Raw genomic sequence first — 12,004 nt, 5'->3', positions numbered from 1 at the left:
AGGTTTTCCCCCCAGAAGTGCTGCATCGCTGCAGCTGCTTTAGCACTCCCACACCCCAAAACGTTGGCGTTTGGGGGGTTTGAGTGCTAACGCAGCTGTGGCAATGCGGCCGCTTCTGGGGGTAAACCCGGAAGCGATGTGATCACGTTGCATGCAGCCGTGCATGCATGCGATCCCCACTCCGGAGAAGCCCGGTGGATTGGCGGGCAATTGCCCATGAAACCACCCACCTGGCAACCCTACTAGGGGTAGAGTGACTTTCAGACTTGCTACAGACATTCCTGGTGGGTCACTGGCCTGCAGGTAACCAGAAGCGAACTGAACCCCAATGGTACTGAAAGCCCTGCAGGGACTGCCTGCCCTAGGCTCAGACCTGACCAGTGGCAATGTCTGCCGATGCTGCTAGCCCAGTCGGCATTGAGTAGCCCCCTTGTTGCTTCCTGGCCTGGGCCATTCTAACATCCCAGCAGGTTACAACATACCACTGGTAAGACTGTGTTTGGAATCACTAGTTGTACAGGTCTGTGTTAATTGATGGGGGAAGCAGGAATGGGGAGAAAAAGGTAAAAGGGAATCATCTAGACCAGGAGATAAACCAAAACAGTGAAGGTAAAACTTTAACAACACAGCATTTTGAACTTTATCAGCTACAATATAGATAAAGCAAGAGCAACTACCAAGATAAACAACAAAAACTGAACTGGTTATTGGAGTAAGCAAGGACCCTGCTTAGAGCTGGGAGTGCCAATGCCTCGCACACCTCTGCATCATTGCTACTTGATTAACTCTTGATATATATTTGAGCGCACATATCTGGGCAGGGAATCCTTCTCCATCAGTGTGAAGATTCTCTTCTGGGCCAGGTCAAAGGTGCTCACAGATGGCTCCACCAAGTTCTTCATAGTCACAGATTTGGTGAAATGGTCAATGTTCACCTGGTTAAGAGAGGGAAGCAAAAATTATACCTGTGGGAATTACACTTGCCATAGTCCCTCATGAGAGGATGCCCACATGCCTCTCACACTAGAGCAAATTTGAAACTGGTAGCAACGACATACATAGAGTGTAAATTACAGAAACTCCATCCTTGGGCAGTTCATGGGAGGGAGGGCATTTTGGCCATCTTCTAGGGGTCACTGGGGGTGTGTGGGGGAGGTAGTTGTGAGTTTCCTGCATTGTGTAGGGGGTTGGACTAGATGACCCTGGTGATCCCTTCCAACTCTATAATTCTATGATGACTGTTCAATCCTCGATTTGATATAGAATTGACCAAGAGCATTTCCATCTTATCTGGATTGAAGTTTAGTTTATTGCCCTTCATTTAGCTTATTGCTACCTCTGTAGAAAAAATTCAGAATCTGGAATTCAGATCTCAAGTGGCAATGTTTACACCCAGAAGCTCAAATATTTCATTTTGAATCTGTGTTCCAGATGTCGAATGCATTATGATCCATATTTATTGCAGTTGTAATTCTCAGTTACACTAGTTTTGAAAGAACAGCTTCACATATCAGGGGTGTTCTTAGATCCATGTTTCCAACAGACGTCTCAGATCTCCATGACACTTTGCACTTTTGCCCAACTGGTTTCCATTGGTTCACCAGTAAACAGCATTTCCTTAACAAAGGTGGTCTGGCTATAATGATTCAGGCTGTAATCACATCCAAGTTAGAATTCTGCAGTGTGGTCTATGCAGAGCAGCTCTTGAAGATAGTTAGGAAGGGTCAACTAATACACATTGCCACAGCAAGTTTACTGTCTGACATTAATTTCAGAGTGTGTTATTTCACTAGTGCTGAAGAATTTGTATGAGCCCCGTGGCGCAGAGTGGTAAGCTGCAGTACTGCAGTCCAAACTCTGCTCATGACCTGAGTTCGATCCCGATGGAAGTCAGTTTCAGGTAGCCGGCTCAAGGTTGACTCAGCCTTCCATCCTTCCGAGGTTGGTAAAATGAGGACCCAGCTTGCTGGGGGTAAAGGGAAGATGACTGGGGAAGGCACTGGCAAACCACCCCATAAACAAAGTCTTCCTAGTAAACTTCGGGATGTGACGTCACCCCATGGGTCAGGACTGACCTGGTGCTTGCACAGGGGACCTTTACCTTTACCTTTTTAAAGAATTTACATTGGCTACCTGGCTCTTCCAGGCTCAAAGTGATGGATATGTTGTTTAAAACCCTATGTGTTCTAGGATGACAGAATATTTGAAGTACTGCCTGGTCATTGTGGTCATCATCTGAAGTCCTTCTCCATTATCTGAAATAAGATGGTGTGAGACAGGGCTTTTCCTGTGGTGGCACCTTGATTGTAGAACACCCTTTCAACAGATACTCAGCTGGCAGTAAATGCGCTTTGTTGTCTGGTGCCAACAAAACATGTATTTGTTTATCCAGGCTTTCTTTTGGTTATTTTTTTAAAAATATGATTTTAACACATCACTACTTGTGATATTGTTTTTAAAATTCCTGTAAGCTGAATCAAGCACCTTTTGTAGAAAAAGTGAGATAGAAATTAGTTTAATGAACAAAAAAACAAATGGTTCCCACGGAGCTCTGCTTGCATAGGGGCTGGATTCATTGGGTTGCCAACTGCAGGTTGGGAAATTCCTGGAGATTTTGGGTGTGGAGCCTGGGGAAGGTAGAGTTTGGGGAGGAAGCTCAGCAGGATATAATGCCGTAGAGTCCACCCTCCAAAGCAGCCATTTTCTCCAGGGGAATGGACCAATGTAGTCTGGAGATCAGTTGTAATTCAGGGAAATCTCCAGGCTCCACCTAGAGACTGGCTGCCCTATTTGTGTACAAGGATTTTCTTTGGATGATGGAGCCCTTGTTTGTATGGCACTCAGTAGGTATGCTGGAGCTCTGCAGAGCTAGGGGGTACAATATCCCATGGGACTGGCTTGGGTGTTGCCAACACCAGCTAGTATGTGATTTCCCTTTGATTGCTACCCACTGACCTCTTTGGGAGCCTCGCTTTGGATATACTCCTCATAGATTTTCTTGGCCTTCTGGGCCATTTGGGCAGGAAATTTGATTCTCTTATAATCTTCACAAGCGATCCAGAACTCAATGTTCTCCTCGCTGAACTCAGACTGGAGAAAGTTCCGGAAGCTGGCCAGCCCATCTGCACAGAAAATGAAAGTTCACCACTTTAAGTCACTAGTTGTCCACAGTCCCATCAGATTAGAGATTGCTTTGTTCTCCAGCACACAAAATGCAGCGTTACTCAGAGCCACACAGAAGGAAGAATCCCAATGACAGCAGCTATATAATTCTTCCCTAGGAGCGAGTAAAAAAGGTCACAAAATACTGAACTTGCTTTCTGAGTTTCACAGAGCTGAACAGATTCAAATAGCTCCTGGGTTTATGTTTTCAAAGGGAGGTTTAGCCACTTCTCTGTACTGGTATGGGGCTTTGTGCAACCTGAAATCTTTTACACTGGACACAAATTAATTTAGTCTACCAAAAGAATCCCAAATTACCCTATTAAGACTGTCACATTACACACGGGGAAGCATTCCTTTTCTCCACAAGAATTCTGCAAAACTCAAAACCTTATTCACTATTTGTGACTTTTAGCTGATCCTAGGGTTGCCAGCTCCAGATTAGGAAATTCCTGGAGATTTTGGGGGTGGAGTCTAGAGAGGACAGAATTTGGGAAAGGGAGGGACCTCAGTGGGTAAAATGCCACAGAGTCCTCCTTCCAAAGTGGCCATTTTCTCCAGGGAACCTAATCTCTGTTACCAGCTGTAATCCCAGGAGATCTCCTGTCACCACCTGGAGGTTAGGAAAACAGCATAGGAGCGAAAAACATTTACAGTAGCTTACATCTCAGTAGCTTATATAAAAATTGCACCTTGTTTGTAAATGTTTTTCGCTCCTATACTGTTTTCCTAACCTTTGGTATTAGTATAGAGGTGCCTGTTTCTCCCCCACTACCTGGAGGTTGGCAACCCTAGCTGATCCTAATAATAAAAGTACGACGCTACTATTTTCCTAATAGATTGTCATGGCTGCATGCACTTTTTATGTGTCTCTAACAATGTACAAGCATTCAGTGGGGCAACTAACACTCCCAGTGCCATTTTAGCCCAGAATAAAAATGGCACAGGTGGAAAACAGAAGCTTTTGTTGTTTGAGGAGGTGCCTTGTGGCAGCTGATGAAAAGTGTGGGTGCCCTGAGATGCTGCTTTGAGTTCCTGGTAGACTGTCCCTGACTGAGGAAGAAGGGCTGTGGTTCAGTGTTACAGCATTTGCTTTACATTTAGAAATGACAGGTTCAATTCACATATCTCCAGTTAAAAAACAATCAGGCAGCAAGTGATGTGAGAGACACTCTCAGTCAGAATAGATGATGTTGACCCTGACAGACGAATGGTTCAACTCTGTATTTGGCAGCTTCGTGTGCTCATAGGTTAGCAGTTCCTACACCCTTAACAGAACTACGTTTCACAGAGTTCCCTGGGAAAAATGACCCGATGCAAACATTAAGTCAGGGAAGCTCAAAAATGGTATGGTGGAAGGGTGATGGAAGTCACTCCCCTTCACACAGCCTCCGCTGTCAACCAGCCTTCCACATGAGCACCCGATTACATGGGATATCTGGTTTGTCAGTTCTCCTCCTTAAAAAGTGGAATTACATGATTTTAGGTGACTGGGCCTTCACACCACTTAGTTCACAGTAGTGTGTGATGGAAGCAGAGCCTCACATGGCCCCCTCCACTGTGCTATTTCAGTATTACATTGCTCACACACACACTGCCCAATGTACAAGCCCAATGACTCTTAAACCACTTTGAGTTTGCAGTCATAAGAACATAAGAAAAGCCCTGCTGGATCAGACCAAGGCCCATCAAGCCCAGCAGATTGTTCACACAGTGGCCCACCAGGTGCCTCTAGGAGCCCCCAAACAAGACATCTGCAGCAGTATTATCCTGCCTGTGTTCCACAGCACCCAATATAATAGGCCTGCTCCTCTGATTCTGGAGAGAATAGGCATGCATCATGACTAGTATTCATTTTGACTAGTAGCCATGGATAGCCCTCTCCTCCATGAACCTGTCCACTCCCCTCTTAAAGCCCTCCAAGCTGGCAGCCATTACCACATCCTGGGGCAGGGAGTTCCACAATTTAACTATGCGTTGTGTGAAAAAATACTTCCTTTTATCTGTTTTGCATCTCTCACCCTCCAGGTCCAGCAGATGACCCCGCGTACTAGTATTGTGGGAGAGGGAGAAAAACGTCTCCCTGTCCACTCTCTCCAAACCTTGTATAAGTCTCACGCCTTTTCTATCATTAGGTTTACCATGATTCATTATGTCTACTATCGGTGACCATGGATTCCTTCATCTCACCTGTGTTTAGAGGAACAGCAGCATTTTGTTTTTAACCAACCGCTTGGGTTCTTCTTTAACAAATGAACGTAACAGAGATTAAACGCATTAGGGAACTTTTATTTCGTGTTATCTTTGTATATTCCCCTTGCTCTGAGTACATCAGCACAGTGCTTTTGGGAGACACATAATAGACTAATACTTACAGGGATTTTGAAGGAGTTTCTCCAGAGAGTTATGCCACTGCCAGGCTTCCTCGGGAGAAGGCCTGCAAATACGAAGGGGATAAAAAGAAAGCACCACCCTTTTATAAAAACACCAGTGAAACAGAAAACAATCACTGATGAAATGCAGAGAACTTTTTTGAGCACTTGAATGCCTCCCCCTGAAAGAATACTACAAATAATATAATACTTCATGAACATTATTTTCTCATAATCATTACAACAATTCTGTATGGTACATCAGCGTGCAGCTGGAAGGCTGAGGGAAAATGGCCTGAATACATTATTATACTGAGTCAGACCCTCAGCCTATCAAGGTCAGTATTTTCTACTCTGACTAGTGTAGTGCCTTATTAATTTAGTTTAAGGGAAAAAATATATTCTTTTATGTATATGCATATTCACATAGCATAAGACACACACACACACACACACACATATATATATATATATATATACACACACACACACAAGTCTAGAATCACTATGCATTATGGGTAAATATATTCTTTGGTCAAGGGACATTTACTAGTGTGAGGCCTGGGTCAGATTGACCCAGGACTGTTAACAAGTCAGGTGCAAGTGAGATCATTCTCTCTGTGTGTCTTGACTGGTACAGCCAAACTCGCTAACAAGCTAGTGATTGATGAGACCATTAATGTCATCGTGGAATGTCTTCATCATTAGCTAAAGTCTACGCCTTCAGGACATTCTTATAGGATATGTAAATATCTGTTTATACGTTCTTAATGGTCAGTGGCTCAAGTCTTCTAGGCAATCATCATTAGTGCTGTCTGTTTAACCACCTATAAAACATGCTGTTTCCTTTGTTCTAGGTGGAGAGCTCTGACTTTTAAAAAGAGTCTCTTCCACGTGCGCTTTGCTCTTTTATTGATCAATAAAAGACCTGCTTAATTGTTAACCTCTGTCTTGAATTACTTGATTGAATGCTAAAGTAATTAGGACATTACACTAGCAGCTCTCCACAGTCTAAGGCAGAGGCCTTTCACTTTCACATCACCTGGTTCTTTTCTACCTGATTCATTTCACTGGAGTGGTCAGGAATTGAACCTGGGACCTTCTGATGCAAGAAAGATGCTCTGTTACTGAGCCACAGCCCCTCCTTAGCTAAGATCACCTACAGAGTTCATAGAAATGGCAACACTCACCCCAGAGACTTCACCACTAAAGCTCTGTCTACACATTACAAAGTCCTCATGTTTGCTGAAGAACAATACCAGGGCTTTGAACTGGACGTGCAATGTGAGTTTTCTGCCTCTCCTACATATACTGACTCCCTGCGGGGAGTTCAGGAGAGTTCCAGGGGCAAGTGTAGGGTTGCCAACTTCCAGATACTAGCTGGAGATCTCCTGCTATTACAACTGATCTCCAGCCGATAGAGATCAGTTCACCTGGAGAAAATGGCCACTTTGCCAATTGGACTCTATGGCATTGAAGTCCCTCCCCAACCCCCACCCTCCTCAGGCTCTGCCCAAAAAACCTCCCACGGTGGTGAAGAGGGACCTGGCAACCCTAGAGCCAAGAGCCGCTCTGCCAGGCAATCTGCAAATGAGAAAACAGCAGGGGGGAAAGACTAACGCTTATCCTTCCCCTCCACTAAGTGACTTTCCTGACCATCTATGAAGCAGCCCTCAGCAACTTGCTTCTCAAGCTCCCCCGCCTATTTCAGCTCACGGTGCTCATCCTCCGTGCTTTCAGGGCAGGTGGGTATCTCTGTTGCTCTTGCAAGCACAGGTGCTTCTCTTCTGGTGCCCTGCTCTCTGTTTCCTCCTTGTGCCGAGCAGGTCGACTGACCTTCGCTGACTTATTTTTCCTATCAATAACCTGCCTTTCAGAGATAGAGGCAACTGAAACACAATAGGAAACAAAAAAATTCCAAAGGAATGACACTACTCGAAAATAGCCACTGGAAACACGTCAACAGCGTCGGTAATAAAGCGCGATGTTTATTTCCTTTAAAAGCAGAATGTAAAATGATCATCATTGCCAAAGCTGTCCTCAGTGACCCACACTATCTGATTCTGTAGAGCTTCTCACATCAAATGACAAGATAAACAAGGCTCCGTAGCAGCTGCAGAATTAAAGAGATGACACAAAGCCAATCAGATATGTATTGTTAGGCTGAACTGCACATTACACGTGACATGGGCTATTTCCTAAAATAGCATCCCTGATGGGGTTTTTAAATTAAAATATCCATACCCCACCTTTTCCTTTACATCGCAGGCTGGTTTACAATCCCAACATTAAAAACAAGCAAAATACAATAAAGTCTCCATTAGCCCTCCCCACAAAAGCCTGGCGTTTGCACACTATCAAAAGCCCTCGGGAATAAAAAGGCTTTATAGTGCCTCCTGAAAACTTCTAAAGATGGTGCCCTTCTACTCTGCCAGGGAGGGAGGGAGCTCCCCAATGTGGTAGCCACTATGGAGAAAGAATGGGCTGTAGCTAGGGTTGCCAATCTCCAGGTACTAGCTGGAGATCTCCTGCTATTACAACTGACAGCCGACATAGATCAGTTCACCTGGAGAAAATGGCCGCTTTGGCAATTGGACTCTATGGCACTGAAGTCCCTCCCCTCCCCAAACCCCGTCCTCCTCAGGCTCTGCCCCAAAAACCACCCGCCAGTGGCGAAGAGGGACCTGGCAACCCTAGCTGTAGCAGAGTTCAAGCAGCATCCATAAGAACTTGGCTTCCGTAAGCACTTGGCCTCAGCACTTTAGGAAATCTGAAAACAGTCCTAAGGCACCTTAAAGACTGAATTTATTCCACTATAAATATTTGTGGACTAGAGCCTTGGGCATACCAAAATAAAATCGTGGACTCTAGTCCACGAACGCCTACACCAGAATAAAACCTTGTTAGACTCCTGTTTATTTTTGCTGCAACAGACGTACACATCTCCTCTTCTGGAATAATGCTTTTGAGGGATAGGGATTTGCCTCTCTGCATGATGGGCAAAATAAAGAACAAATGACATAAAACAGCAGAAATAAATTATGAACGCGCAGACCTATCTGGCAGATTTTTCTCCGTTTGCTAAAAGCCGGATGCTGCAATTCATGCAAGTGTTCCGAAGAGTACACTCAGCCCTGCCCGTATCAGGAGAAATTGTAGTCCCAGATATGATCTCCCTCCCCAAAATAATAACTCCAGAAGATAGTGGGAAAAGAACCCTCCCCAGCCAGGGTTGGCCAATGTGAGGCGACTGTTTCCATTGCCGCAGGAAGAAGCCGCACTCAGAACCGCTCATCCTAATTTGTTCCTAATGGCTGTCAAAAGGAATAGGGCAATATCTCTCTAATGGTTGTTAAAACACGGCTGATCACAGCTGCGCCAGTCGCAAGGCAATCTCCAGATCGACCTCTCTGCAAAGCCGAGCCTCCTGGAAATATAATTGGAAACAGATTCGGGGACAATAAAGGCAGGCTAAGATACCCCTTCGTGCAATGAGGCCCACTCCTTCCCCCCCCCCCCCAGAGAATCAGACGCTGCTGGTGTTCACGTTGTTCCAGTTCCTGGAACTAATTTGCCTCCAGGACAGAGAGGGGACTGTTTTCTCACGGATAAAAATGACAGTTATTAGATCAGCAGGCCGCAGCACTTCTCAAGGGGTCAGAGATGAGCGCAAGGGGAACTGTCTTCTCGAATATTCGGCATTAATTTGTCTCCCTGCAGTTGCTTTCATCTGCTACTGGCCCCCCCATATGAGTTTCTTCTTTTTTAAACCCTACCTGCAGTTTTACTCTTTAGTGGAACTCTATGGCAAAATTTTGGGGACAAGAATCCTGAGATAAGCGTTGAAAATCATGGGATCAGCTGGAAAAATATTGTTCTTCCCCATTATACAAAATGAACCTAACTCCCTTATGTATCATTGAGATATTTAGTTTCCTGATACATTGCTCATTCTAAAAACCTGTTAATTTCTGCATTAATCCACCATTAGAAACAGGTTGGGATTATAACACACACAACCTCTGTTTTGCACATGTGGAAATGCAATGAGAGCAAAAACCTTCAGAGTCTGTGTGATATAGGCCTTTTGTGCATGACAAGTTTGCCTTGGGATCGATGCTCTCTTGGTGCACAGTTTTCTTATCCAAATTCTTAAAATGTCATGTATTATGCATGGGGGCTTACTGGCCCAAATAATTCAAAGGGATGATTGTGGAGAAATTGGCCCATGCATATTTCCCCAGCCAGAACACAAACTTGTAGGAGAGTAGTTGGCACAATGTTCTCAGTGTTACAAGACTATTCCCTTTCCATTTTTCTGGTGCATGTGTGATATCCAACCCTTTCGCTTTTTTTGGTGATTTTCTGTGGTTTGTTTTTTGTGGAAACAGCCTCGTGGTTGGATTCTTTATTTTTATGTGAAAGAGCCACGTCTTTTTTTGTTTTGCTTCATGGTGCAATATCATCGATAAAATGATAACAATATAGGGGGGATTTTATGTAGGGCATACCCCAGGAAAGACCCAGCTGGAATTGACCAATATGGGCAGCGATTTGGCAGAGCTGGTCACGAGGGGATTCTCTGATCTGTGATTGGCCGGTTCCCTCCCCTTCCCCCCAAGGTTCATTCATCCAGCCAGGGCAATGGAGGTGTGAGAAATCTCACCAATGGCGCCAATCGCACACACAATCTTTATAGTCATAGAACCCCTTATCACTCAAAATTTCCCCACTAGCATAGTACCATAAAAACACCTTTACAGTGAATATAAATCTCCAAGTCGATGATGGGACACGAGAACTCATCTCAATGTGTGATATGATCTTTACTCTCTCCATCAGTGCAATGGCACACACATTAACAAATAAGTTGTGTGCGGCTCAACAAGGATAAGAATGATGATTGCAATGCTCCTGGGAAAAGAAGGGTGGGGAGCCGAAATTGTACTCCTTAAAACACCCATGGGAATGCAGGAAACAAATCCCCAAGGACTTCAACACCCCACACCAAACCAGTGATTATGATTGTGAGGGTGGGGGCGGAAGAACAGGACACAAGTTCATTGCTGAATTATTGTATCAGCAATAATTCAATTATATCAATTAAAAAATATTTTTGCACAACTAGGGGAAGTGGGGAGAACACAATGAAAAGAATTAAAACCCCAGCGATGAAAGATGGCTTCTGGGGCTTCCGGGGCTTTAAGGGGTTTGCAGAAGTATGGGAGGAGGAGGGGAGCGGGAAACAAGAGGGTGGGCGTTTGGGGGCATGAGTTGATGAACCCATGGTTTGCCATATGCACGCAAATTGCGTACATTTGACACAAGTTGAACTTGGATCAGAATTTAAATGTGTGCTCAAACAACATTGGGAAGATGCGGGGAAAGCATGGGGTGGAGCTGAGTTGAACTTTGAGGGACAGAAAAATCATGCATAACTCCAACGAAGAACTGAGTCAGAGCGGTGGAGAACATGAGTCAAAGCATACAAATTGGGTTCAGCAAAAACTGCTTTAGGCTTCATGCCTATGAAATGGCTACTAGGAACAGGCAGATCCAGACACTCCTCTGACAAGTTGCCATCCTCTGAACCTGAGCAGACACTATTGGGCTGCACCTCTGCCTGGCCAAGGTCAGCCTCCTAATCTGACAGCGCCACCTCTTAATTCCCAGGCTCCATCCCCTCAGAATTTGAGCCTCAGGATCCCTGACAACCCTTCTAACATGAGAAAATCCCATGTGAAATAGTAGTTATGGAAGGATGCTGTTAATTTTTCTATTGACCATCAGTCACACCACAAAACTACAATTCCCAGCGTTTCAAGAAAAATATACACACATCTTTAAAGGCCAACTTGTGACTAGCAGTAAGAGTAAAACAATTAACAATTCACATTAATAAAACAACTCAATAAAACTTACTATCTTATAGTGCAGATATGCCTTTCATATAGCTGTTCTTTGCTCTCACTCCAGCCTCTCTTCATATACTCAGTTCTTACCCTCACCTTGGCTGTTACTTATATGACTGTTTAGCAATCATAAGTCTCAAAAACCGAGAGGGGTCCTGGCTCACTGTTAATGCTTGTGCTTAGCATGCAGAAGGTCCCAGGTTCAATCCCCGGCATCTCCAGTTAAAGGAACTAGGCAACTAGGTGATGTGAAAGATTCCTGCCTGAGACCCTGGAGAGCTGCTGCCGGTCTGAGTAGACAATACTGACTTTGATGGACCAGGAGTCTGTTTCAGTATAAGGCAGCTTCATGTATAACATAGGAACGCTCCTGCATTTGACCAGTAGTCTATATAGTCCAGCATCCTCTTTCACACAGTGGCCAACTAGTTTCCCTGGAGGATCAACAAACAGGGTGCAGAGGCCGAGGTTTTTCACAGATGTTGCCTCCTAGCACTTGTATTCAGAGGTTTACTGTTTCTGAATATGGAGGTTCCCTTCAGTTACCATGGCCACTGA

General features: G+C 44.6%; 1 protein-coding gene across 1 annotated transcript in view; it reads right to left on the bottom strand.

The window, feature by feature from the left end:
• Positions 1-721: 721 nt before the first annotated feature.
• The window catches only part of LOC130474009 (regulator of G-protein signaling 5-like), a 29,495-nt gene continuing 18,212 nt past the window's right edge, over positions 722-12,004 (bottom strand). Inside the window, exons 3-5 of the mRNA XM_056845686.1 lie at positions 5,538-5,599; positions 2,956-3,122; positions 722-935 (exon numbers count right to left, since the gene is read on the bottom strand). Of these exons, the coding sequence (XP_056701664.1) occupies positions 774-935; positions 2,956-3,122; positions 5,538-5,599 (391 nt within the window). The 3' untranslated portion in view covers positions 722-773. The remainder of the gene's footprint in view (positions 936-2,955; positions 3,123-5,537; positions 5,600-12,004) is intronic.

The sequence above is a fragment of the Euleptes europaea genome, chromosome 2, assembly GCF_029931775.1.
Source record: "Euleptes europaea isolate rEulEur1 chromosome 2, rEulEur1.hap1, whole genome shotgun sequence".
In the NCBI taxonomy this organism is placed as follows: domain Eukaryota; kingdom Metazoa; phylum Chordata; class Lepidosauria; order Squamata; family Sphaerodactylidae; genus Euleptes; species Euleptes europaea.
The sequence above is the reverse complement of the archived record's forward strand: the minus strand, read 5'-3'. Positions and strand labels throughout refer to the sequence as shown.